Source organism: Chenopodium album, chromosome 14 (assembly GCF_948465745.1).
Source record: "Chenopodium album chromosome 14, dcCheAlbu1.1, whole genome shotgun sequence".
Lineage (NCBI taxonomy): Eukaryota > Viridiplantae > Streptophyta > Magnoliopsida > Caryophyllales > Amaranthaceae > Chenopodium > Chenopodium album.
In genome coordinates, this window is record NC_137847.1 from 4,427,522 (window position 1) to 4,449,832 (window position 22,311).

General features: G+C 36.8%; 1 protein-coding gene and 3 pseudogenes across 2 annotated transcripts; 3 read left to right on the forward strand and 1 right to left on the reverse strand.

The window, feature by feature from the left end:
- Positions 1–1,998: 1,998 nt before the first annotated feature.
- LOC145578636 (uncharacterized) lies at positions 1,999–4,218 on the reverse strand. The gene has a single exon (XM_081635931.1). The coding sequence runs from the start codon at positions 3,947–3,949 to the stop codon at positions 2,192–2,194; it is 1,758 nt and encodes a 585-aa protein (XP_081492057.1). The 5' UTR covers positions 3,950–4,218; the 3' UTR covers positions 1,999–2,191.
- Positions 4,219–4,916: 698 nt separating this feature from the next.
- On the forward strand, positions 4,917–12,059 carry LOC145578637 (mitochondrial import inner membrane translocase subunit TIM17-2 pseudogene; annotated as a pseudogene). Its single transcript, XR_014098894.1, has 2 exons — positions 4,917–5,761; positions 11,653–12,059. The product of XR_014098894.1 is annotated as a mitochondrial import inner membrane translocase subunit TIM17-2 pseudogene (transcript).
- Positions 12,060–12,873: 814 nt separating this feature from the next.
- LOC145577631 (mitochondrial import inner membrane translocase subunit TIM17-2 pseudogene) lies at positions 12,874–13,446 on the forward strand (annotated as a pseudogene).
- Positions 13,447–20,706: 7,260 nt separating this feature from the next.
- Positions 20,707–21,917, forward strand: LOC145578638 (putative 3-hydroxyisobutyrate dehydrogenase-like 1, mitochondrial pseudogene; annotated as a pseudogene).
- Positions 21,918–22,311: the final 394 nt, after the last annotated feature.

Consider the following 22,311-nt stretch of genomic DNA (forward strand, 5'->3'; position numbering starts at 1 on the left):
ATAATAATATATATTGTTGATAACATAATATCGACATTACAAACATAAAATAGTTTTAGAAGTAAATTTCGCACGTGCATAACTCAAACAATACACTATTAACTATAAAGTCAGATTATTGGTACACATTCTTAACCATGAGAGTACGAGACAATTGTTGTTAAATTATGAAAAAAATAACATTGTTGACTCGTAAAATTATCCCTTAATAAAAAATCCAATGATAATTAAAATCTAAGTGTCATGTTAGTTCATTTTAACTAGATAGCTAAAGAATGACAACTACAACTAACAAACTCATGCTATAAAAGTGGTTTTTACATGCCCGAAGTTGAGTCATAAGACTATTATGCCCACAAAATTTAAATGGTTGGATACAATTTCAAAAGTTATTAAAATTGATGTTTCAAAAGCTTTATTATGGTTTATTTGAATAATATATAAGTCATTGACTAAAGTTAATCTGAAGCGCTCAGCTATGACACCCTTACACTCTTTAGGCTATAACATAAAATTTATAAATGATATGGGTACGGGACCAATTCTGTTAGAAAGTAGACCTCAATAGTTTTCTAATAATATATTATAAGCCTAATTCCAACAACGCAATAAAAAGTTATGGGTTTCGGAAAATCAGACTTTTTGCAGGCGTGGAATCGTTAGAATCAGAATAGAATCGTAAAATTGGTAATGATTCCACCGATTCTACAACTTATCGATTCTACCGACGATTTACATTGTTTAGGTGGATTCGAATCGCGATTTTAATAACATTGTGTTGGAATATCCCAAAAGACAAATAGCCTAAAAAAATATAATAAGAATGACCTGCACTTACATAATGCATTGGAAATGATTTCTATTGAGCCATCAGCTCTTCAGAATTCGAGTGATCATATAGAAGCATTTACTCATTTTTTTTCCACAGTTCTCCATGCCTCACCTTAGCTATTAGCCTGATAACACAAACTTGCATGCATTTAGGGAACCCTTAACATTATTCCAGAATCCTAAAGATGGAAACAAAGAAATGCTTTTTATTTGTCAGCTTGGACCTTTTTTTTGTGTTTCCCAATAGCAAATGCTCATTTACTCACATGATAAAGGAAACGACATTACAAAACTTTGATTTCATGCAACAGCTTAAGCATCAAGGATTTTATATTGAGGAAGCTAGCAACTACTCCAAGTTGTTCTTTTCATGCATATTAGAGAAAGAGTTTTTATAATAATCAAAGTCTAAAGCAAGGGCCACAGTAGCCTCACACAAAGGTAAACCCCTACCTGCATCAACATTTGTGAACACTAAAACATATGCCCAATTCAAGTGCCCTTAATCATAAAACCAAGTTTAAAGGAGTATCTGAGCTCTGTTTGTGTCCATGTTTAAGTGTTTCACCTTAAGAAGAAATTTGAACAAACTCTAGTTGCATTCAAATCAAAGTCAAGCTTGGACAAACAATTAATTAAGCATTGTAATTACAATAATAACACAATAGATTTCAAATCATTAAACAATGATTACATATTGGTCCAAGCTTAGTTTGACCCTTCTAAACTAACTACACATGAGTAAAGGCCAACTAGATCGAGAAGTGCTTGCGTGGAATGAGGTCTACTAATAATAACTCCCTTGTATATTCCAGTTTCTTGTGGTACAGGCCCAATATATAGAGGAAAGTAGAAGCACTGTAGCATCAAATACATATGTTACTCCAGTCATATATTTACTGGGAAAGGAAGAATCAACAAAGTCAAAGTAAAACCCAGAAAGGCAGAAATGCAACCTGCTCAACGTTGGCAGAGAAATTAGATTTTCGATGATTAAAATATGCATAACATAGCACAATAGGCATCTCAACTGTTTCTCTATCTCCCCCCTTTCTTTTGGTTCTTTAAGAGAGAGAGACAGAGATGGAAAACAAGGTCCTTCAAGGGGCATGTTAATTGCTTTTGTATATATTTTGATGCAGGGGGGTCATTGTAAATACTGCGAAGTATAATTCTCAAATTAAGCTTATCAGAATAACAAAATTCATATAGATCTCACTAATCAAATTGTGTTTCTTATTAAACATACAAAACACTAAAAAAGGCCCTGAACTACTACTGATTAACAAAATTTGGCAAGGATACAAGCAAATATGAGCATATGACTTACAAGTTACAATTGAAGGCAAAAATTCTAAGCTTAATCAAGGGCATCTGAATCCAAGTCAACTTGATGGTAGGATTGGCTATCGCTTGAATAGTTGTTTCCAATTAAATGATGCAAAAGAACACCTGCTGCAACACTGACATTTAAACTCTCCACGGCCATAAAGGACTGAAACTCTTCAGCAGACAACTTATTATCTGTGTCAGCTTCCACATTATCCTCAACTCCTGTCAGTGATATATCCATGGGAATATTTCCTGGAATTCTCACCAATTGAGTACATGACCTCTCAACAAGAGGCCTCAAACCTGTTCCTTCACTCCCCAAAACAAGAATAGTGGGTTCTCCAGGTGCAATCTCACGTAAGGGAACAGCTCTAGAGGCAACCGAGCCTCCAAGAACTCGCCAACCATTTTCAGAAGACGATGTCAAAAATTGCATCATGTTCTTACAAGATCTAATCTCCATCAGCTCAAGTGAACCAGCACTGGCTTTGCTCACCACACCACTTAAAGGAGCTGAATTCTTCCTACATAGTACCACCCCTGATGCTCCAAAGAAATATGAAGATCGGATGATGGCTCCCAAATTCTGAGGATCAGTGACCTCATCTAAAGCTACCCAAAGAACACCCTGATCTTGTTCAACAGAGACAGGGTCCAATTCCTTTATGTTCACCATCTCTAATGGAGAAGAGTCTAGCACAAGACCTTGATGTGGGCGGTTATCACTGACCATGTTGAGATCATGCTTGGAAATCTCTCTAATGCTTAAACCGATCTTCTCTGAAATCTTCAACACCTTTTCAAAACCCTTCTTATCCTTCTTTTTCTTGTTATTCTTACTCAACTCTAGTCCTTCCTGAACATAGAGAGTATAGAATTCTCTTCTTCCAGCAGTTAAAGCAGCCAAAACTGGTCCAACCCCGTACACCCCTTCCCCGATCATCTTTGGAACGCTCGACTCAGTTGCCTCTTTAAACGTCTTCTTACCCCAGCTTTCTTGCTTATTCCACCTTCGCACCTCTGGCTTCTCAAAACCCACTCTAGCATTCACCAATCTACTAGCCCTAGTCCTTATCTTATTCCATCTAGAATCATCAATCACATCATTATCACCATCCCCATTTTCGTCACCATTGTCATTTCTTTCAATATGTGGCTTCTGCCAGTTTTTTTCCACGTCAACCCGCCTGCTCCTCCTCCTCTCATCACCATTTTCCTCAACATTATCATTTCTTTCAAAACGCGGCTTATGCCAGTTTTCTGCCACGTCAACCGGCCTGCTCCCCCTCCTCTCATCCTGAACTGATGAGCTCCCACTTTTCTGAAGAAACTTCTCAGCTGAAACCTCCCAGGATGATTTACTTCCAACTTTCGCTTTCACAACTCTCTCAGGCCTCTCCGGCCTCCTCGACTCCCTCACTTTACTTTCATCTAACCAAGGCAGAGAATTTCCACCTCTAACCACACCACTATCCTCAGCAGCACTATTCAAACTTGATAAACTCCTAATTCCCCTAAATTCACACTTTGGCAATCCAAATTCAACACAAATTTTACCAAAACTCAACAGATTTTTTGTGGGTTTAAGAAATTGAATCGTGTTATGAGCTCTTTGAGAAGACCCACAAAGAGGAGCAGCAAAAATTGTACAGTTAGGGTTTATAGAGGGTTTTGGATAAACCCCATGTGATAAAAATTGAATCTTTGAGGTGTGAAGTGAACTGGGTTGTGAAGAAACCCTTAATGCCATAGGTAGAGCTTGATTCTTAGACAAATTACAGTACATAATGATAGTAATTTGCAACAAAATTATTATAATTTATGATGAATTTATTCAGAAATTAGCACAAAAAAGACGCAAGAAAATACCTATGCTTAGTTGATATTCAGTGGCTACACCATTTTCCGGCCAGAGCGCTAGTTCAGGCCAACCTTCTCCTGCTTCTCGCCGGAAACCGGAGGTTATCAAGGAGATAGTGTAGTGTGAGCTACTCAGCTGTGTGACCCTTCCGAATGCTTTGTACTTCATATTTTCTTTGGTTTTCTAATTTTAAAGACTAAATGAAAAAAAAAAAAAAAAAAAATCCCTAAGACTTTATTTGAGAGGGAGCCCCAGTTAATCTCGGAGATTAACATTTCAGTTTATATCTCCTCGTAACTTTATGCATTGATCTCTGTGCCACTTTATTATTTTCATTTTATCATTTAAATAATAAAAGAAAATGAATAAATTGTGAGAGGAGATATATTCACAGATTTATCTCAGAGATAAACTTGAATTTACCCTTTATTTGACGGTAGCGTTTTAACCAATCTAAACAATAGTAAAAAAACAAGTGCGTTCTAACCAATCTAAACAATAGTAGAAAACAAGTAAGAGTATTTAGCAAAGTGGTGATTTAAGTAGTGATTAGCGCCTTAACGGTAGAGGTAGTGTTTAGGTAGGTTTTCACCTTTTCTCGAACGTTAAAAAGAGTAGCGTATACGGGTAATGGGTAACATTTATCAAATTTTGGTTACTTTTTAAACAATATATATGTATGAATTTTAATACTTATATTTTAACATTTAAACCACTACTTATGTCAAATATTTACACTATTAATAATTACTTTAACAGCTAATCTCTATTCATTACAAATTAATAGCTATTCGCTAGCCTAATCAATACTCAGTACTAGAACGTTAAAAGCTACCCGCTACCTCTAATTCGAACAATACCTAACAAGAAGAGACGAGGCACGAGAGAAAACGTGAAGAAGGGGAAAGTCACACAGACAAAAAAGGCTTCAAATCGTAAACCCTTTCTCAAACACAAACCCCTCTTCTCTCTTTCTCTCTCAAATCCCACCAATTTTCTCTCTCCTCCAGCCGCCATGGGAACACCAGAAACATCTCGAGAACCATGTCCCGACCGAATCCTCGACGACTTGGGCGGCGCCTTCGCCATGGGAGCCGTTGGAGGTTCAGTCTTCCATTTCATCAAGGGAGCCTACAATTCCCCTAAAGGTGAGCGCTTTCTTGGTGGGGCCAACACCGTTCGAATGAGCGCACCTCGAACTGGTGGTGGGTTCGCCGTTTGGGGTGGTCTATTCTCAACTTTCGACTGTGGTATGGTGTATCTTCGTCAAAAGGAAGATCCTTGGAATTCAATCTTTGCCGGAGCTGCCACTGGTGGGTTCCTTCAGATGCGTCAGGGTCTCAGATCATCTGCTCGTTCTGCCGCTTTTGGTGGGGTTCTTCTTGCTTTGATTGAAGGTGCTGGGATTATGTTTAATCGGGTTTTGTCGCCGCCACCGCAGGTTATGTATGATGATCCGGGTATGGCGGGAGCTGGGATGGGTGGTGGTCCTGGGGCCCCGCAGATGGGGGGTTATGGGTATGCTCAAACTGGTGCTGGTGCTGGTGCTGGTGGGTCTGAGCAGGGGAGTCAGAGTGGTGGGTGGTTTGGTGGGTGGTTTGGTGGTGGCGGTGAAGGGAAGAAGGAGGGGAGTGGTTCGAGTAGCGGCGGGGGTGAATCGGTTTTGGAGAGCTTTGATACGCCTACTCCAATGCCTAATTTTGATTACAAATGAGGAGCTTGATGGTTTGTTGAAGGGTAAGGAGAAAGAACAATAATTTATATGATTGCTAGTGTATGTTAATTTATGAATTTGTGTTTGTTATAATTTGTTATTTGGTTATGAATTTGTGTCAATAGTGAATCATTTTGGTATTTGGTTACATCAAGGTGAGTTTTTTACAGTGTGTGATTGATGATTGTGTAATTTGTGACTTTAGGGTTTGAGGAATAATGTTTGATGGTTTTTTTTTGTATGTTGTTGTGTAATTATTTGTTTGAACTTCTTGGATTGGATTAGGAGTGCGTAATTATTTGTTTGAACTTGTAAGCCTCCCGCTGCCTGTGCCTATATGCTGCCCCTTTTGCTCCCCCTCTACTTCTGCCTTACATGGTTCCCCTGCTTAGATGATTGCTTATCTATTGTGTACATTACTTAAGAAGGTTTGAGCATTGCTCACTGTTTTGTCTTTGTTTGGTGATCTATATTGGGAATTTAAGTGTAAAATTGCAATATCACTTTTCCAGGGATGCATTTTGACTCTAGGTTTTATAATGTAAATCTGATTGAACTAGAACTAGCTTTTTGAGTAGTTATGACGTGAAACCTGTGTGTTGGTTTATATGTTTGTGCGTGGTAAGAAAGCAGATATACCACCTATGAAATGATTGTTGGAGATACCAGTAGAGGTTAAAGAAATAGGTGTAATGAAGGTAGGAAGAATCCCTTTAAGATCACAGCCAGCTAAATGAACAGCAGAAAGTTTTTCTTTTCTCATCCAATTAGGGACTGTCCCTAGACTAAGTCTGTTGTAGGACAAATCAATTGACAGCAAAGAAGGCAATCCTAAATCTTTGACAAAGGAAGTTGGCAAAGGATTTAGGAGTACATTTTCTGTAAACAAGCAAGAGACTCTGGAATTTGACCTTTAAGATGCTTATTACTAAGGGAAAAACTAGTAAGTGATTTGAGGCCACCAATTTGGTCAGGGATTTTTCCTGTGAGCTGGTTTCCACTTAGAGAAACATCTGAAAGTGCAGTAAGACTTCAGAATGAAATGGGATGCATTAATAAATTAGTTAATTTTTAATGTTGTTTTGGGGGTTTGAGTTTTCTCTTTATGATGATGACGTGAGGCTGGATATTGTTTTGATGTTTGGGATCTGTTTTTGATGGCAATGGTGTCACAGTAGTGGACTAGTGGGTTTAATGTTTAATGTTGTGGAATTTCTATAATTTTGATCATCTAGGAACAGGATGGAATTGGATGCTTGTTACAATATTTTGTGGGTGTTTCAGTTCAACCGCACAAATAATGCTGGTAAGGGAATGGGAGTTTCTGGCTGATAATAGGATGTTTATGATTTTCTTAAATGAATGTGTGTAGATTTACAACCCAAGGGGCAGAGGAGTGTATTTTTATTTTTTAATATTTATGTTTTTTTACAATTATAATGTCGATGAAAGAGGAGGGTTATGGTAGGTTAGTGACAAGCCAGTGTAAAGCTTTGTCACATCACATGACATGAACCACAATGATTGAGAGTAGTACTAGAATGGGTGACCTCTTGGGAAGTCCTCGTGTTGGTTCAAGTATCTACTTATGGGATTGAGGCGTTCAAGCAAGCATAATTATAATGTCGATCTCCAGAACTGCCATTTTGGATTATTTGAAGCTTGGTGTGATGTTGATTTGTCTTTTTAAGTGTGAATCATGATGGGAGTGGCTATGCCCAACATGCTCAAGGGTTCAAAGATGAAACTTTCATGCTTATCTGATATGGAGTGTGATTATTGCCTTAAGGCTAGAATATAAGGATTTGATGCAAGTTGGTTTAGGTTCAACTATTAAAACTTTAGTGAATCATCTTCGTAGCTTTCATTATCATTAGGTTCAATGTGAAAGGAGTAGGGAATAGGGATTTTTTAGTATGTTGATTGACTTCGGAGTTTCTGATATTTTGATGTTTTGCGGCTGCAAAGCATGGTTTTATTTTGGGATTTATATATCTATGGGTGAAAGATCATCTTTATCAATATGTTATCTTTCTAGGTTTGATATTGTTTGGATTTCTGGGCTCTGTTTTTTATGGCAATAGTGACACAGTAGTGGGTGCCTTAATCATGTTGTGTAATTTCTATAATTTTGATCTTCTAGGTAGAAAATGGACTTTGATGTTTGTTACAATATTGTGCATTGTTTCAGTTCCTCAACTGCTCAAGGATATATAATGTTGGTAAGGGAGTGGAAATGTTTGGCTGCTTGCTGAATGTTGATGTTAGAATGAGTAAGATGTTGAAGGTGGAATTTTTAATGCTTTTTTTCCCCCCTCCTGAAATGAGTGTAGATTTACAACTTCAGGGCTACAGGATAATTGAACAGCATAGTTAGAGTTAAGATTGAAACCTTGAATGTTTAATATTTGTGAATTAGTTTGTAGTTCTATTAAGCATTTAAGCCTGAGTATTTGAGTAGGTTTTTAATTTTCAGCCCTGTTAAACGTTTATCATGACAAAACCAATCTGTTCCTCATTGTATTTTTTTTTTTTTTTTTTTGTTATATATATTTAATTTTTTTTTTTTTTGAAAAAAATTACTTATCTTATTGCTCAAATGTGGTATATTTTTGATGAAAACTTTTCTAGAAGTCTAGAACATTGCCTTTTCTTGAATATGAACTTTGAAGTTTGTTCGTTCTCAACGTTTTCTTTGCCGAATCAATTATTGTAGTAATTTTTATATTTCTGCAGAAAATTTAAATTTGCTGATAAGATCCAAAAGTCCTTACCAGATTTTGGATGCTACCTGCTTAAATAGAATGCTAAAATGGGTTATCTATATAAAGAGATAGTGAAGATAGAGAGACTGGCGAAAATATCGACCCTTTCTTTAAAAACCCTGGATTTTCTTCTGTTAACATGGAAAACCATTTTCTGTCATCGTGTTGTATCATATTCTCCTCACTCTACTGTTACTACTTTCAATATTTACACTGACCATATCTCAAGAGCCTTATATTTTTTTTTCCCAAATCTTTAAAAATATCCCTTTGCCATTTGGGTAAGTGACTTCACTGTTTTGTGTTCATATATAGTCATTTTTTGGTACTTTCCATTTCAACATGAAAGTATAAATTGGTTATTATTCCTAGATGCCACTGCTCTCAACTTCCTTTGCGCCATATATCTCTGTGCCACACATCAAGCTAGCTACATTTGTGTCCTTTGTACTTCGGCTACGTAGCCTTTTTTTTTTGGGGTTGTTATTGTGGGATTTTTTGTTAGCTTTGGGATGAGAGATTAAGACAAGTGATAATAAATGTGTTTGTCTAGGAGTTTAGAAGTATGTTTATTCATTTTTTTTATAATTTGAGGCCTTGCTTTAAAATATATTTTTCTGAAAATCATGGCACTTTAATGGGTCATTTTTTTTGTTGCGGAAAATCTGGAATCGTGGTCTTGGAGGAAAAAATGGGTCTTTTATGCCTGTGACCAAGGGTGGTGTGTCTCGGGGCAAAAACCATGTTGTTAGGCTGAGTATGCTTTTCTCATCGAGTTAAGCTTTGCATTTGTAGCCTTGTAAGACTGTTTTGAGCCAATGAGCCTATTGTTATTTTTGTTTGAGTGAACTTGATGGAAATGCTGATTAGGGATAGGGAGTGGGAGTATCTAGCTACATGTAGGATGTTGATGATCTAGGATCTCAACGGTTAAAATTTTATGATTGTTTGATCTGAATGTGTAGAACACATCAGCGCAAGAAGATACTTGGTTTTTAAGTTATATTTGCTATTGGTACATGATTTAAGGGTGGTGGTACTAGGGTAGTTTATTATTAAAAAAAAAAAGACTGACGTGTCAAAATTTTTGAGAAAGTAAGGCAAAACTTTGGGAGCCAAAAAAGTATGAAAAAGATGCAAAAGGTAAGGGTCTGTGTGTAATTTGGACATTAAATTTAACTAAATGGGAAAATTGGAACTACAATATCTAAATAGCCCAAAGGGGAAAGTGGACCAACTAAAAATCTGAAGAAAATTTAGGTTTGAATGATTAGGGATAGGGAGTGGGAGTATCTGAAGAAAGTTTAGGTTTGAATGATTGCTATGGTCGTGAATCTTTGTTTTGTTTATCATTGTATGTGATGGGCCAGTCGGACTGGGGATTTCACTTTCGAGTATGTCAATGTGGAGTTATGAAGCCTTCATGCTATAGGATGGTTTGATGGATTTGTTTAATACTTTTATATCTGTTAGCAAGAGGTATTTTTGCTAAATTCATCTCTCTTTGGGGTTGTAAATGTATTTCTTTTAATACAATTTGTTTGAAATAAGTTTTGATGGGAGTGCTAAATGGTTTTTCAATGAATATTGTGATAGTATGTATGTGCACTTTCATTGATTTGAGATAAAAGAATCTTGTGATTCCAGTTTTGTACTATCTTGATGGAAGTAATGCAAGGGAGATGTTTTAGCTTGAATTTTACAAATTTATTGGATTTGATTAGGTTTAAATGATTGATGATTTCAAATCGTGCAAGGGCCAAGGAGAGAACTTCTACCTTATCTTTCTCAAATTAGTTGATGTGACACGGAGTCAAATAGGTTATCGTTTTTTGAATTGCACAATGAGAGATTATTAATTATGTTGGACAATGGTTCAAGAAGTTCTGATTCTTATGCTTATAGGGAATATATACTGCATCAGATATTTGGGAAGCAGCATTGTAGTAGGTTGTGGAATATGACTAGTACCTCTAGGAAGATAAGTAATTTAGAGGTGAAAGGCTATAAACCACGAGATAAGTATGGGGGGACTGGGTAGATGATGAAATGGATGAGAGTTTCTATTTTTCTTTGATTTATTTAAAACTTAGCTTTTTTGAAGGTACAGCCATTCTATGCTGGTATCATATGTAAAATCCAATTCAATGATTTCAATAGACTATTGTTTTTCCCTAATTCTCATTTCTCATTCTCATATGTATATTTGGAATTTCCAGTCTATTACAAAATTCCATATATAATTGGTCCTAAACCCGTCTTAAGAGTAAAGGATGTCGTAACCGCCATATATTGTTTGATATATGCCCGCTGGTTTTGTATTTGTTAAGATTTAGGAGCTCGAACGTTGTACTTTTTCTGCAGTGTTCCTCTTGCCTCTTTTAAAGAGAATGCTTTCATGCCTTTTAATCTTACAATAGCATGGATGCTCCCTTTCCCTCACAGCCTCACCTCCATAATTTTCAGTCTCTTGAGTTTCTGCGTGTCTTTTATCTGCTTTAACTTTCCATATGCACATGTAATGAACTTTCAGCTGCCTAAATTTGTATTCTTTTTTAGTGGTTTGCAAAACTGACTCCATTCAGGGAGCAACTTCTTTTTTAGTGGTTTGCAAAACTGACTCCATTCAGGGAGCAACATCTGCTCCATCTTTTTGTACTACTGTAGGACAAAGAGTAGTTGCAGATTATATAGAATTAAAGAATAAATGGGCATACTTCTGAAACATATAACAAACATGCATCTGGCAGCTTCACTTAGATAGCACAGGGTATGCCAAATTGCCAAGAGCCTGTACACGTTTTTTTGGCCGTATCAAACGCCCTAATAGCAAATAGCTTGCCTTTTTCTGTGACAGATGTGTTATCTGCAGTGAGGGTGATTTGAGATAGTTGTGAAAATGATTTAGTGCCCTGTTTGTGTCATTTTATGATTGCTACTTTCTGATGGTTATAATTGCTTTCTGGATGTGCAAGGCATGAAATTGTTTAGGACCTCCATCTTCTATCATGATGAAATTATTGCTCTCTGATTCTTGATTGTGTTTATGTTTATTGATATCAAGGTGGTTTATGACCTCCATCTTCTATCATGATGAAATTATTATTGCTCTTTTATTCTTGATTGTGTTTATGTTTATTGATATTCAGGTTTCATCATAGCTGGTTACGATTATTCCCAGGAACTTCTAATTGCTTAAGCAATAAGCATCGCAAGAGGATTTTGACATACGTTTTCTTTTGTGGTATAAATTTGATGTGGTGGAAGGATTCTACACTACTGGGGCTCTTTTTATTAATTTAGTTTGGTTGGAAAGGAAATTCAACAGGGAGCTTGTATATGTAGACGAGTACAATATTTTGAATTTATAAATGTGTACTACGTAGTATTAGTAATTTATAGTAGCTGATATTTATGTAACCTGGTACTTGGCTTCGTTTAAGCTCTTATTCGTTAACTGTGGATGATGAAACCTCTATCAGATGGTAATAACCATCTGTTTTTACTACTACCATTGTGGCACATCTACATTTTTCATTGTATCGACTTTGTGCTGTACATTTCTTTCCCGTTTCCAGCTTTCCTGAAACGGTCTAGTTTCCCTACTGAATTGTAGCAGTCTGATCAGTATTGTCTTGCTACCCTGAGAGTTCTTTAGCATCGATTATTGATTGATATAAACTTAATAAAGCCTTGCAATGCTGCAAGTTCTGTTTTACACTTGGATGTACCAAGTCGAGCACAAAGTACTCTGCTTTCTTTTGCTTTTGCTATTTTACACCACATTAAGGTGGGTTAATAAGACTTGGTAAATGGTAACTAGAGAAAGTCTTTTGGAACTTATTTGTTAGTAAGGCAATTAATTGATTCCTGGCTTAATTTGTAGTTTTTATATTGCAGCATAAATTGTTGCTTGTGCTACATGAAGATCTAATACCAGTCTTAACTTATATTGAAAATTATAGTAGCATATTGAAGATAATTAGTTAATTACTCTAACCCTTTTTTAAAAAAATTATTTTTATTTATTTATTTTTTTAATTTTTTATTTTATTTTTTTTTTTTACGGTAAGGAAGACCTTGATTATTATTAGTATTATCGTCTAATAAAAAAGTTAATGATATAAATCATAGGGTGAGGCAGTACAAATTAGCAAAATTTTATCTTTGGGAGTAAAAAGTACTTTCTTTCCTAAATTTAATGATAAAGAGAGGCAATTGTATTTGTTTCCTAAATCATTTAGAACAAATCATTAAGGAGTTTTCCTCCGATCCAAGTAACAACTCTTATTATAAAAACACCTTAACCTCTCACAAAAATTACAAAAACTCTGAATCCCCTAAACTTCGTTGAATTCTTGAATTTGATCATGGCAGGCTACGATAGACCACCCAACAACACCGACAGAATCCTCCAAGAAACCGGCACCGGTTTCGCCATAGGTGCACTAGGCAGCGTCCCCTACCACTTCTTTAAGGGGGTATGTACAATGCCAAGGGGCTCCCGCATCAGTGGCAGCTTTGACTACGTCCGCATGCGTGCTCCCCGAACAGCAGGGTCTTTCGCGGTGTGGATGTCCCTCTTCAGTGCTGCTGACTGCGCTGCTGCCTACCTCCGTCGTAAGGAAGACCCGTGGAACACCATCATTGCCGGGGCTTCTGCTAGTGCGATACTCGCTCTTCGTCAAGGGACTGGCCCTGTCATGAAAGCTGTCGTCACTACTGGGTTACTAATGGGGCTTGGAGAAGGGCTTATGCTATTCAAGGAACGTGTGGCGCCAGAGTTGAATAATGCTAATAAGGGACACGTTCCGGTTCCAGTTCCGATTCCGGTTCCAATTCCGGTTCAGGAGGAGGCTAGTTCGTCATCAGGGTTTTTTCAGACATGGTTTGGTAGTGGGAAAAAGGACGACGGAATAAATTACATACTTGAAGGTCGATGATTCGACTACTCCGATGTGTAATATTTTTTTATTTTTTTATTTTTTTAATGTGGAAATTAAATTTAGTTCTTAATCCAAATTTTTGTTTATGAGGTTACGTAGAGGACTTTGTTTACGTAGTAATATATTAGTAGTGCTTTTTTTTATTTTTTATATTGTTTTGGCGCTTAATCACATCTTAGATTCATCAATTAGTATGTTAATCTTAATTAACTTGGTTCTTGGTTAAATTTGTAATTAATCATAACTAGTATAAAGAAAACTTTTGTTATTAGGTAGACAAGGTAGTTTATGTAACTTGGTTCTTGGATAATTTTGTAATTAATCATATAACTAATACGGAGTATAAAGAAAACAATTGTTATTAGGTAGTTTATAAAGAAATTTTAGTATTATTTAAGGGATTTTATTTGTTAGATTCAAGTGATGATATATTTTGTTAATTTTTTTCCAAAAGTAATGAATGAATAGTTAGTATTTCTGTTTAACAATTGAATCTTGAATGTATTGGGTGAGCAAAAAGTAAAAAGTTACTACAGTATTGATTCTCGGCTTAATTTAATTTCCTCTTTATGTACATACTACAGTATTTTTTAGTCGAATCAATGTAGTTTGTATACTCTGTAAAACTTAATTTGTTGCTTTTATGTTACAGCAAAAGATGATCTTCTTGTTGTATCAATGTGAGGACTGCTTATTACATATATCAGTCATACGGTAGACGTGAATATCCTAATGAGAAAACGTTCAAATTTTTTTATAATCAAAGTTAGATTATCATATTTCTTATTTTTTTGAAATTTGAATGGATAACTAAAAGAAAAAATAGCAAATTACTCGTACTTGGAATTAGAGCTGTCAAAAGTTGACCCGACCCGAAATACCGACTCGAATCCGATTATTAACCGAACCATCTGAACCCGAAAAAATGGTGGCCCAAACCCGACCTGACCCGACCTAAAACCAACCCTAGGCTCGAGTTGACCCCAGTATGTGAGACACGAACCTGAACATTAACTTACCTGGAGATGACCCGACCCGAATGTAACCTGTAAATTATTGACTTTAACTGAACCCGACTTGAATCGAAATTGACCCAAACCCGTTTTAACCCGTCAAAACCCGAATTAAACCCGACTTATTACTAACCTGACCTGAATTCAACCCGACCCGTTCATAACCCGACCCGATACAAACCCGACCCGAAATCAACCCTACTTGTTATTAACCTGACCCGAATTCAACCCGACTTGTTATTGACCCGACCCGAATTTTACAAACCTATTACTAACTCGACCAAAGAATTCAACCCGATCTGTTACTAACCCGACTCGAAATCAACACCACTTGTTATTGACCCGACCTAAATTCAACCCAAATTGTTCCTGACCCGATTTCAAATCACCTTAAATGCAATTTAGACCACCTTATTATTGTTGATCAAAGCATTTTGTCTAGGGAGACCAAGTCGGTCCAGGCAGCAAAAGAAAGAAGCATCATCCTAAAATTTAAGAATTAAATATAGTATATATTTGTTGTATGGTCAAAGAAGATAATTATCTTCCTAAATTATAGACTATAGTTCCCTAATATATTGCCATAAATATTATAGTCAAAAGAAATAATTATCTTGATAAAAATGATAATTATCTATTTATATTTAGTTGAAACCGAATATGATCTGACTTGGAAATTACACGACCTGATTGTAACCTGCAAATTATTGACTTGAACAAAACCCGACTTGAATCCGAGAATGACCCGACTTGACTTGGAAATGAACCAACCTGTTTATAACCCGCAAATTATTGACTTGAACCGAATCCGACTTGAACCCGAGACTAACCTGACTTGAAAATGACCCAACCTAATTATAACCCACAAATTATTGACTTGAACCGAATTGAACCCGACTCAAACCCGAGAATGACCCGACCTGATTCTAACCCGCAAATTATTGACTTGAATCGAACCCGACTCAAACTCGAGAATTACCCTAACCCATTTTTACCCGAATTAAACCCGACCTAATGTTCACCCGACCCAAATGTAACCCGACCTAAACCTGACTCAAACCCGATAAGAAGTATGAACCGACGTGACCCGACTCAAGCATTACTCAACCCAAACCCAACCCGCATAAGTTATGGAATTGATCCGAATTGACTCGAATCGAGTCGACCTGACTTACTCTTACCGACCTAAACCCAACCCGTTTACCCGAATTGACATTTCTACCTGAAACCTCCAAAATTTCTCAAAAAGCGTGGATATTAGTCTTCAATTTTGGAATTTTTTGACTTTTTATCAACCGAAAATATAAATTGCCGAAATGTTTACCACGGTCCTTAATACCCCCTGGGAGTCCAATAGGCTGGGTGGAACCATCCAATTTGCCTTTAAACGACCAATTTACCAGTTTACAACTTGCACAGATTTCATTAACTAAAGCCTACCAAGAACATTTATTACAACATATAATGATCATATATGGTTCCAAGCAGCATTATATGACCCCGAGATGTACCCCTTAAAATCTCAATGCTTTTCGACACCGGGCCTCGAAACATTCGAAATTTCTCAAAAAGCGTGCATATTAGCCTTCAATTTTGGAATTTTTAGACTTTTTTTCGCTCGGATATAAAAATTGCCGAAATGTTTACCATGGTCCCAAATACTCTCCGGGAGTCCAATTGAGTGGGTGGGACCATCCAATTTGCCTTTAAACGACCAATTTACCGGTTTACAACTTGCACCGATTTCATTAATTCAAGCCTACCACGAACATTTATGACAACAAATAATGATCATATATTGTTCCAAACGATATTATATGACCCCGAGATGTATTCCCTAGAATTTCAATACTTTTAAAAAACCGGGCACCGAACAGGCGAACGCTCTAAAAATTCTGAAAAAGCGTGGATATAGCCTTCAATTTTTGAATTTTTTGACTTTTTTCGCCCATAAATTAAAATTGCCGAAATGTTTACCATGGTCTCTAATACCCTCCGGGAGTCCAATTGGGTGGGTGGAACCATCCAATTTGCCTTTAAACGGTCAATCTACTGATTTACAACTTCTTGGATTTTATTAACTAAAGCTTACCACGAACATTTATGACAACATATAATGATCATATATGGTTCCAAACGGCATTATATGACCCAGAGATATATCCCCTAAAATCTCAAGACTTTTCGACACCGGGCTCCGAAACCCCGAAAATTTCTCAAAAAGCGTGGATATTAGCCTTCTGTTTTGGAATTTTTATACTTTTTTTCACCCGTAAATATAAATTTCCGAAATAATTACCATGTTTCCTAATACCCTTCGTGAGTCCAATTGGGTGGGTGGAACCATCCAATTTGTGTTTAAACAGCCAATTTACCGGTTCACAACTTTCACTGTTTTCATTGATTCAAGTTTACCACGAACATTTATGACAACATATAATGATCATATATGGTTTCAAACGACATTATATGACCCTGAGATGTATTTCCTAAAATCTCAAGTGTTTTCGACACTGGGTCCCGAAACCTCCAAAATTTCTCAAAATAACGTGGATATTAAGCTTTCAATTTTGAATTTTTTTGACTTTTTTTCGCCCTGAAATAAAAATTGCCGAAATGTTTACCATGCTCTTTAATACCCTCTGGGAGTCCAATTGGTTAGGTGGAACCATCCAATTTACCGGTTTATAACTTGCACCGATTTCATTAGATCAAGCCTACCACGAACATCTATGACAACATATAATGATCATATATGGTTCCAAACGACATTTTATGACCCCAAAATGTATTCCCTAAAATCTCAAAACTTTGCGACACCGAACCCAGAAACCATCAAAATTTCTCAAAAAGTGTGGACATTAGCCTTCAATTTTGGAAATTTTGACTTTTTTTTCGCCTGGAATAAAATTGCTGAAATGTTTATCATGGTCCCTAATACCCTCCAGGATTCCAATTGGGTGGGTGGAACCATCCAATTTGCCTTTAAACGACCACTTTACCGGTTTACAACTTGCATCGATCTACCGGTTTACAACGACCAATTTAATTAACTTGCACCGAACCCGACTTGAACCGAAATTGACCCAAATCCGTTTTAACCCGTCAAAACCCGAATTTAACTCGACTTGTTATTAACCTGACCTGAATTCAACCCGACCCGTTTCTAACCCGACCCGAATTTAACCCAACTTGTTACAAACCCGACCCGAAATCAACTCGACTTGTTATTGACTTGACCCAAATTAAACCCGACTTGTTATTGACCCGACCCGAATTTTACTAGACCTATTACTTACACGATCCAAAAATTCAACCCGATCTGTTATTAACTCGACTCGAAATTAACACAACTTAGCTTGTTATTGACCCAACCTAAATTCAACCCAAATTATTCCTGACTCGATTTCAAATCACCTTAAATGCAATTTAGACCATCTTATTATTGTTGATCAAAGCATTTTGTCTAGGGAGACCAGGTCAGTCCAGGCCAGCAAAAGAAATGAGCATCATCCTCAAATTTAAGAGTTAAATATAGTATATATTTGTTGTATGGTCAAAGGAGATAATTATCTTCCTAAATTATAGAGTATAGTTCCCTAGTATATTGCCATATATATTGTAGTCAAAGGAAATAATTAGCTTGATAAAAATGATAATTATCTATTTATAGTTAGTTGAACCCAAATATGACCCGACTTGGAAATGACCCGACCTGATTGTAACCTGCAAATTATTGACTTGAACAAAACCCGACTTGAATCCGAGAATGACCTGACTTGGAAATGACCCAACCTGATTATAACCCGTAAATTATTGACTTGAACTGAACCTGACTTGAACCTGAGAATGACCTGACTTGGAAAAAGGACAACGGAATAAATTACATACTTGAAAGTCGATGATTCGAGTACTCCGATGTGTAATTTTTTTATGTGGAAATTAAATTTAGTTCTTAATCCAAAATTTGGTTTATGAGGTTATGTAGAGGACTTTGTTTACGTAGTAATATATTAGTAGTGATTTATTTTTTATATTGTTTTGACGCTTAATCACATCTTAGATTCACCAATTAGTATGTTAATCTTAATTAACTTGGTTCTTGGTTAAATTTGTAATTAATCATAACTAGTATAAAGAAAACTTTTGTTATTAGGTAGACAAGGTAGTTTATAAAGAAAACAATTGTAATTAGGTAGTTTATTAGCATCTAAAAAAAAAAAAAGAAAAAAAGGTAGTTTATTAAGAAATTTTAGTATTATCTAAGGGATTTTATTTGTTAGATTCAAGTGATGATATATTTTGTCAATATTTTTCCAAAAGTTATGAATGAATATAATTAGTACTCGTATTTCTGTTTAACAATTGAATCTTGAATGTATTGGGTGAGCAAAAAGTAAAAAGTTATTTTTAATCTTATTTGTGAGTAAGGACAACATAATTAATTCCCGGCTTAATTTAGTTTCCTCTTTATGTACATATTACAATGTTTTTTAGTCGAATCAATGTAGTTTGTATACTCTGTAAAACTTAATTTGTAGCTTTTATGTTGCAGCAAAAGATGATGTTCTTGCTGTATGAATGTGAGGACTGGTTAATACACATCAGTCATACGGTAGACGTGAATATCCTAATGAGAAAACCTTCAAATTTTTTTTTTTTAATTTTTTTTTATTATAGTCAAAGTCAGATTATCATATTTCTTATTTTTTTGAAATTTGAATGGATAACTAAAAGAAAAAATAGCAAATTACTCGTACTTGGAATTTATATTACTCGTATCATGGGCCTAAGCAATTATTAGAAAGGTCATGGGCCAAGACAATTATATTAGGTGTTATTATATTAGTCTTGATCCCTTAATTTTGTAAACTTGGGTATATTTTGATGATTCATATTGTTGCCTAATTTTTTTAATGATTAAAATTTTAAAATGATACAGCAAGGCAGTAAATAAACATAATTTTATCCTTGGGAGTAATAAGTACTTTGTCCCTAAATTATAGGTAGTATTTTGTTTTCTAAATCATTTAGAACTAATCAACAAATTACAAATAGTTAAGGATAGGAGTTTTCCTCCGCACCAAGTAACAACTCTTATTATAAACACAAAAACCCCTAAAAACTCTCAAATCACCTAAATTTGATCATGGCATCCTATGAAAGACCACCCAAGTACATGGACAGAATCCTCCAACAAACCGGCATGAGTTTCGCGGTAGCCGGACTAGGCAGCGTCCCCTTCCACTTGTTCAAGGGGATATCAACCATGCCAAGGGGGTCCCGCATCATTGGGGGAGTTGGCTACGTCTGCATGCATGCCGCCCGAACAGCAGGGTCATGGGCGGGGTGGACGGCCCTCTTTACTGTTGCTGACCGCACAGCTGCCCACCTCCGTCGTAAGGAAGACCCGTGGAACCCCATCATTGCCGGGGTTTCGGCTGAAGTGGTATTCAATCTTCGTCAAGTGACCGGCCCTATCAATTTCATGATAGATGTGGCCACCACTGGGTTATTGATGGCACTTGCAGAAGGGTTTTTTTATCAATTATGAACGCCGTTGTTTGTCAAAAAAGTTAGATATTGCTAACAAGGAGGCGTTGGAATACGTTCCGAAAGAGGAGGCCGGTTCGTTGTCAAGATTTGAAGGTTGATGATTAGGTTAAGAGAATTATGTCCTATCCTAATTTTTAAATATAAGTGAGATCTTGATAATGAAATAGTTTTCAAATGACTACAATATATTGTATTTAATCAAATTACAACTGTTCAATTTATTAATTTTTTTTTTTTTAGAAAGTTCAATTTTATTAATTAATGTTAACTGTTGATATGATTTTTATTTTATTTTTTTAAAATCCACCCTTTACATTATTGTAGCCACTCAAAAGTCTAATGGTCTAACGATACTATAATTTGAGGAAATAATTTTGACATACCATATTGATTTTGGCACACTACTCCTATGTGAGAGCATAGTTTTTTATACTCCTCTTACAAGAGGTGCGAAAATCAATAAAGGGTGTGCCAAAATCAATTTCTTATAATTTGCCTATAGTTGATATTTTGAAACATTACGAAGTTAATCGTATGTGAGAAATTTCTCATAATTAGTATAATTAGTACCCAAATCAGTAAATTATTAGGGTTAATGTCAAAAATTAAAGTAACGTTTTACGGACTAGAGCCGTAAAATAAGTTTATGTGGCTAAAAGAAGCAAGAAATAAGACCCTCAAAACACAAGATAAAATCAATTGGGAAATCCTAAATGCGGTGGTCACACTTACTCAACTCATTCTCTCTCCTCCGCAAACACACCCTCCTCAACACTACTACACCACCACCACCATCTTCAACTTTCTCTCTCCTCCGAACCCACCCCATGTCAACCCAGCCCAAACCCGTTTCCCCCTCCACCATCCAAGTGGGCTGGATCGGAACCGGCGTAATGGGCCGATCCATGTGCGCCCACATCCTCAAAGCCGGCTACAAACTCACCGTCTTCAACCGAACCATCTCCAAAGCCCAACCTTTACTGGACCAAGGGGCCCACTTAGCCACCTCCCCCGCCGAAGTCGCCGCTCAATCCGACGTCGTTTTCACCATCGTCGGCTTCCCTTCCGACGTCAAATCCGTCACCTCCTCCGTTCTCTCTCTCCTACGACCAGGTGGAATCCTCGTTGACATGACAACCTCCGACCCCTCTCTCGCCGTCGAAATCTCCTCCTCCGCTGTCGCTAAATCGTGCTTCTCCGTCGACGCTCCAGTCTCCGGCGGAGACCGTGGCGCACGCGCCGGTACACTCTCCATCTTCGCCGGAGGCGACCCAGCAATCGTCGACTCTCTCTCTCCTCTTTTCTCTCTCATGGGGTCAACATACTACATGGGTGGGCCCGGAAAAGGGCAATCGGCGAAGTTAGCGAACCAGATTACGATTGCGTCAACAATGGTGGGATTGATCGAAGGGATGATTTACGCGCATAAAGCGAAATTGGATCTATCGTTGTTCTTGGAGGCGATATCGAAAGGGGCGGCGGGTTCGAAGAGTCTGGAATTGTATGGTGGGAGGATTTTGAAGAGGGATTTTGAAGCTGGGTTTTATATTGATCATTTTGTTAAGGATTTAGGGATTTGTGTTAAGGAATGTGAGAAAATGGGGATTAGTTTGCCTGGGTTAGGGTTAGCTCATCAATTGTATTTGTCACTTAAGGCTTATGGGGAAGGCGGGTTGGGTACTCAAGCTCTTGTTTTGGCTCTTGAGCGGCTTAATAATGTGTCGTTGGACTCGAGTTCGGGTTTGGGGTCTGGTTCAAGTAATTAAAGAGGTTCGGGTGTAAATTAGAATGTATCCGTGCTTTTGAGGTGTGGTGAATAATGGCTGTATGTAATTAATAATTCTGTATGGATGAATTGGTGTTATATGCAATGCAATCACATTTGGATTTGTTTTTTAATTTGCAATTCAAATCTTTCAATTTTTGCTTATTTTTGTATGATGATTTGTTATACACTAAGACTTAGGAACATTATCATGCTTTGTTTTTGTGGATTGATTAGTTTATCAGAGCTCAAAGGTTGATGGCTGATTATAATTTGTGCAGTAGTAAAATATATGGGAAGAAGCAGAGTGTGAAGAAGAGGAGTCCTAAAGGTGGCTGCCACCGCCTAATCAATTGCAATGCCGTAAATATTGAGGAAGGTTGGGTGGGGCTTGGTGTAGTGGCAAGAGATGGCTCTTGGTAATGTTATTTTTTCTGGAACGAGAAGAGTTAGTGCCTTAGTGGTGAGTGGTCTCCTGATATTGCAGAATGTATGGCAATACTCTTCGGATACAGGCTTTGCAATGCA

What these genes read in the sequence shown, in the direction of transcription:
- LOC145578636 (XM_081635931.1), bottom strand. Translation starts at nt 3,949, where the DNA reads ATGTACTGTAATTTGTCTAAGAATCAAGCTCTACCTATGGCATTAAGG.